Below are 6,035 nucleotides of genomic sequence, written 5' to 3'. Positions count from 1 at the left end.
TCAGGCAGTGGCACCGGGCTCTGCGGGGACACACAGGGGTCAGGGACAGGGCCCCTGGGGACCTTTGGGGACCCTCGGGGCACTGCAGAGAGAGGCAGAGGTCGAGGGAGGGAATGGGGACCTGCAGAGTGGAGCAGAAGTCAGGGACAGGGAAGGGACAGGGACCCTTGGGGACTCCTGGGGACTCCTGGGGACTCCTGGGGTTCTGCAGAGCAAAGCAGAGGTCAGGGACAGGGAGGGGATAGGAACCCCTGGGGACACTTGGGGCTCTGCAGGACAAACCAGAAATCAAGGACAAGGAGTGGACAGGGACCCTCAGGACCCTTCAGGACAAACCAGAGCTCAAGGAGGGGCTGGGGACTCTTGGGACCCTGCAGGACAAACCAGAAACCAAGGGCAGGGATGGGACGGGACCCTCAGGGACCCTCAAGACCTTGCAGGGCAAATCAGAGATCAAGGACAGGGAGGAAATGGGGACAGGGACCCTGAGGACCTTGCAGGGCAAACGAGATGTCAAGGGAGGGGACAAGGACCCTTGGGGACCCTCGGGACCCTTCAGGACAAAGCAGAAATCAAAGCCAGGGATGGGACAGGACCCTGGGGGACCCTCACCCCCACCAGCGACTCACATAAAACCTGGGCCGCGCCAGCGCCAGATCCACTCCATCCCCGAGCCTTCTCCCCCTGTCCCCGGGCGGCTCCGGGCCCTCCTCCAGCTCCAGCTCGTGGCTCTCCAGCCCCAGCCCTTTGCGCTTCAGCGTCTGCAGGGAGGCCACAATGAGCGGGTCCCTGTGGCCACCCCGGGGCCCTGGGGGCCACCCCCGGCCGCTACCTCGAGGATGTCGGAGTTGGTGCGGCTCTCGTGGGGCTCGCTGTACTCGGTGTACTTGAGCAGCACCTTGTCCATGTCGGTGCTGGCGTACTGGAAGAGGCGGTTGGTGCTGTTGAAGATGATCAGGGCGATCTCGCAGTCGCACAGCACGCTCAGCTCGTACGCCTTCTTCATCAGCCCGAATTTCCGCTTGGTGAAGGTCACCTGCCCCATAAAACAGCCCGGATTCTCCTAAAAACGCTCCCAACGGGTGGTGGCGGCAGCAGGGCGGCTTTGCCTCCCATCACCCCTGTCCCCACCTCAGCCCCACCTTGGCCCCGAGTGGCTCCTACCTGCCGGTTCCGCTGATCCAAAATCCGGCTGATCTGGATTTTTTTCCGGCCCATTTTTGCCTCCTCTGCTGGGTTTGGGGCTGGAAGAAAGCGAGAAACCCCTGAGCCCCACAGCCCTCGGGGCTGTCCCCAGCGCCGCCAAAAATAAGTTTGGCTGCCCCAAAAAAAATCAGTTTTCAGAGGAAGTTCGGTCATTTCTTCTTCCGCAAAGATGGTGGCCAAGCGGAAAATGGGGGAAAAATGGGAAATTCTGCTGGGTTAGAGGGGAAAAAATCCCCTTGGCCCTGCCCAGCAGCCCAAATCCATCACCCCCACGGCAGCCCCAAGCACCTTTGGGCGTTGGCTGGGAAGCGGCGGTGCCGTGATCCCAGATCCTTCAGCGGGAGTTTGGGATCAGAGTTTTCATCCCAAACCCAAGGGGCCGCTCCGAGGCTGCTCCTGAAGCTGCTCACGGCAGCTCCGTGGGATGCGGAAGGTGTTTAAAAGGGGGCCGGGCTGGCGGCGGGGAGGGTCCCTCGAACAAAAGGGTTGGCTTTAGGTTCAAATTTGGGTTTTTTTTTTTTAAATCTTTTTTTTTTTTTTTTTTTAATTTAGTTAACATATTTGGTGAAGAAAGAGGGGGAAAATTGCTTGAAATTTGCAGGTTGAAGTGAGTCACAGTGTTTGCATTAGCAAGGCCTTATAGAAGGTTTTGTGTTTGCTCCCAAAAGGAGTCAGAGTGGATTCATGTAGGGTCCTGGCAGAGCGTGTTCCCTGGCAACTTCTCTTTGACAACAAAATAAATAAAGAAAAGAAAACAATGCAGTAAAAGCCTTGACACTTTTAAATTTCAAATCAATTTAGTTTTTAACTAAATTTCCTTTGTTGGATTAGTCTGCTTTCCACCTCTGAGGCCAGCGGGCCGGCATCTCCGTGTCGGGGACGATTTTGGGACCCCCCAGTTGGGCCAGCAGCCCCCCCCTCCCTCCCAGTGCCAGGCTGGATGCCAGGGGTGCAGTTGGGGACCCTCCGGTCCCCCGATGCCCCCGGCGTGTCCCGCTTCCCCCTCTCGAGCACGTTGCCATTTTACCATCGTGCTCGGCCGCTATTTTTAGCTGATCAAAACTAATTTTAATTTATGGAAGGGAATTGCGCTGCCGTTCCCACGGCCCCGCTGCCACCCTGCGTCCCCGGGCCCACGCACGACCCCCCCCGTGCCCCCCTCCCGAGGTCCAGGGGGGTGCCCAGACCACCCTGGCCCCGCCGGAAAGGGCCGAGAATTCCCTGGTGGAAAGGCGGAGGTTTTCCCATTCCCAACCATCCCTGGGGTGTTTTCCTCGCTCCTCCCGGCTCCGACACCTGCGGCGTTCCTTGGGGACATCCAGAGGGTCCCCACTCCACAGTGTTTCATGTGGGGGTGGCAATTTAGGGCTGATCCTTGGGTTTGGCCCCGTTTGGGGCCGGGGGTGCTCGCCCGGCTGTGACCCCCTGTGTCCTGGCACAGCCTCATCCCGGCAGGAATTTTTGAGGCTCCAGAGTGTTGGGAATGGATGGAGGGATGGAGGGATGGCTCCATGGAGGGATGGATGGATCCATGGAGGGATGGATGGATGGATCCATGGATGGATCCATGCATGGAGGAAACCTCCACCTGCAGCAGGGACATGAAATAATTCCAAGGATTTGCCTGGGCACAATCCACCTCAGCTCCTTGGATGCTCAGTGCCCCGCAGGGCAATGCTGAGCAGGTCCTGGAAGGTTCCAGCACCCACGGAATGACGCTGAGAAGGTCCTGGAAGGCGCCAACACCCACAGGGTGATGCTGAGAGGGTCCTGGAAGGTGTGGGAGGGAGTCCAGAGGAAGCAGAGCCACAGCCCCATCGATCCAGGGCATCCAGGGACCCTCCGGGTGGGGATTCTCGGCACCGGGAGAAGCGGCCGAGGCCTCGCGCAGCCGCCGGGGCCGTTCCATCAGCGGCTGCTCCTCACGGCTCTGCCCGTCCCGGGAGCCCCGGGGGCGCGGCCGGGTGAGATGTCCCCGGGAACGCGGCGCTCGGTGTCACCTCGGCCACCTCAGCGCGTCCCCGGGACCCCCCGGGCAGGTGTGAAGGGCTGGGAGGGGAGCGGGGATTTTCCCATCGGGATTTTCATCGGGATAAGGTGAGCGAGGGCACAACGGGGCGGCTCCGCCCGGCATCGTCACCTCCAGCCAGGTGGCACCTCCAGGGCAGGATGGAACCTGATTCCAGGGAGGGCTCATGGGCGGGGAGAAGCCTTGGAGGGACCCCAGAGCCCCTCCTGGCCTTGTCCCCGCCGCGGGGACGCGCTAAATATCCCCAGAGCACCGGCATTCCAAGAAATCCCGACGCTCTGGAGCTCTCCAAACCTTCCAGACAGGAGATTCCCCCCTGTCCCGTGTCCGGGAGAGGCTCCGGCGCTCCTGGCACCCGTCCGGCTCCGCTGCCTCCCACGGGTGCTTATCTTTAGCCCGGGCTCGCACGCACCGGGATCGGAATCGCTCCCACCTCATCCCAACCATTCCCGCTGGGATCCAGCGCGGTCTCCCGGCGAGCCCCGGGCTGGGATCGGGTTTATAATGAACCCCCCGGATCCTCTGCGCCTTTAGGGGGCATTTGCACGGCGCCAGGGGGGTGCAGATTCCCTTCTCCAGCTCCTGACTGGGGACACCAAACGGATCCCTGGAGAGCCGCGTGATTTTCCGTGAGCCCGTGCGGGATTCCCGGCACCACGACGGGGCCTCCCAGCACTGCCTTCAACACCTTTACAGCCCTGGATGATCCCAGAAGCGTTAAATCCACCGGATTCATCCTAAAATCCAAGCAGGTGGGGTATTCTGGGAAAAGCTGCTCCAGGGTCCGAGCGCTCCCCTAAAACACCCCCAGGTTTGGGTCCCTGAGCTCCCCAGCGATTTATCCTCCCACGGGACACAGAAAGTGAGGGGGAAAAGCTGTTTTCACCAAATTCTGGGGGGGTTGTTGCAAATCTGAGAGCTGGGGGTGATTGGGCAGGAGCAGGAGGGGAGTGGTTATCGAGGACCCGCATTTGGCAGCTCCCAAAAAGCGTTTTGTTGGAGGAAAACAACGATTAAAGCGGGAGAAAGAGTTTCCATCCCATCCCCTACAGGGAGGGAGGGGAAAATCTGAGCCACGAGCAGCGAAATCCCACAGGAGGGCGGGGATGATGCAGGGACCGGCAGGAAAACGGGGATTGAAATGGGGATTTAAGGCCCGACGCACCGGGATGGACACGGAGCGCTGGGACCAGAGGGACACATCCAGCCCCGGGCGTGGCCCGGGATCCCGGCGATCCCCAGGGAATGGCTGAGCTGGTGTGAGCAGCATCCCGAGCCCCGGCACGGGGAAAAGTCAAAGTTGAGCGTGGAGTTTCTGCCGGGCCCTTCTGCTTTTTATAGGTTGTTTAAACAAGCGACCAGTACAAACCAGTGCGGGGCTGGCAGCGCTGGGTGGGGACTGGGAAGGCAGGAGGAGCCAGCTGGGAAGTAGGGGAAAGGTGGGGATGGGATGCTGAGGGATTTTTGGGACCACCACGACCTCCAAAAAGCCCTGTCTCCCACCTCCCAAACATCACCCAGCCACCCCAAAGCCCCTAAGGGGGATTATAATTAATTTATCCGTGCCCTGGGACAATCCAGAGCCACATCCAGGCTCGGGGTGACACTGCCACCCTCCAACCCCACTGTCACCTCGCTCGGGGGTGACACAGAGCGAAAGTCCCAGGCGCTGCCACGGCCCGGTGCCGATGGGTGGAGGCTTTTCGGTTCCAAAATGAGTGTGTGGAAGGAGGAAGGATTGAAAGGCCCCCCAAAAACGAGGTGGCTCGTGGCCCTCGGGAGGATGAACGGACATGGGGACCCCCCCTCCATGCCCAGAGAGCGTTTGTGGCTCGGTGGATGCCACGTCCATGGGAAGGAACGCCCAATTCCCATGGGATTGGGCTGCCCCACGCCACAGTTGGGAATTAATTTGGGAAGCGACGCTCGGTTGGTGCTGGAGGCTTTGCTGGGTGCACTCAGGGCTGATCTCAGCCTGGCCCCGTGGCTTTAGGGCTGCCTGGCTCACGGGCCTGGTTTGCTCCTGACAATCCTGCTGGGACTCTCGGGAAGACGAGGGAAATTGGAGGGTCTCAAATGCACCAATTCCCCCCCAAATCCTTCTGGGTCTCCCCACAGCAGCGTGCCAGGATTTCCATCCCTCTCACTGCTGGGATGACCCCGCAGGATCCCTGGCCCCTTGCACCAAAGTTTCCCAAAGTTTCCCAAACCCGCTTTTTTTCCCCGGATATCATCAGTGCTCTGGGCATGGAGGTGACCGGGAACATTTCACACCCTAAAAGAAACCTGAGACCTGCACCCCTCTCCCCAATCCCCCCTCCTTCCTGACCCCCAGATCTCCCCACGCGTCACCCTGACGTGACCAGCTGGCAGCCGGGGACATGGAAAAGGGCCAGGATCGGGATGTCCGGATGGGTCACCCACGGTCCCTTTCCCAACCGGTGCCCGATGCCCTGAGGGATGCCCGTGGAGGTGAGGTCGCCTGGGGGCACAGCCCATGGTCCCATCCCTGCTTTCCGCTCATCCCGAGCTTCCAGGTTAATTCATTCCCTGTGAAACCCAAGAGCCGGCAGCGCTGGGAGAGTTTCTCTCATCAGAAGAAAAACCCTGAGGACAGGGACAGGGACACGCTGGGAATGGGTTGTGGTGGGCAGGAGGATCTGGCAGAGGATCCACCTCACTCTCCATAGGTGACGGGGGGACCCAGGTGGACTGGGACACCCTGGAGGTGCCACCACCCTGGAGGTGCCACCACCCTGGAGGTGCCACCATCCTGGAGATGCCGCTGTCTGGAGCCGTG

General features: G+C 60.6%; 1 protein-coding gene across 1 annotated transcript in view; it reads right to left on the bottom strand.

Annotated features, from left to right (window-relative positions):
- Positions 1-1,637, bottom strand: part of LOC103625560 (myocyte-specific enhancer factor 2B-like) — a 2,550-nt gene extending 913 nt beyond the window's left edge. Inside the window, exons 1-5 of the mRNA XM_008644997.2 lie at positions 1,495-1,637; positions 1,165-1,244; positions 833-1,036; positions 630-761; positions 7-20 (exon numbers count right to left, since the gene is read on the bottom strand). Coding sequence (XP_008643219.2) covers positions 7-20; positions 630-761; positions 833-1,036; positions 1,165-1,218 — 404 coding nt within the window. The 5' untranslated portion in view covers positions 1,219-1,244; positions 1,495-1,637. The remainder of the gene's footprint in view (positions 1-6; positions 21-629; positions 762-832; positions 1,037-1,164; positions 1,245-1,494) is intronic.
- Between the last annotated feature and the right edge of the window lie 4,398 nt (positions 1,638-6,035).

Source organism: Corvus brachyrhynchos, unplaced genomic scaffold (genome assembly GCF_000691975.1).
Source record: "Corvus brachyrhynchos isolate BGI_N302 unplaced genomic scaffold, ASM69197v1 scaffold212, whole genome shotgun sequence".
Lineage (NCBI taxonomy): Eukaryota > Metazoa > Chordata > Aves > Passeriformes > Corvidae > Corvus > Corvus brachyrhynchos.
Note: the sequence above shows the minus strand (reverse complement) of the source record. Positions and strands in the feature narration are given on the sequence as shown.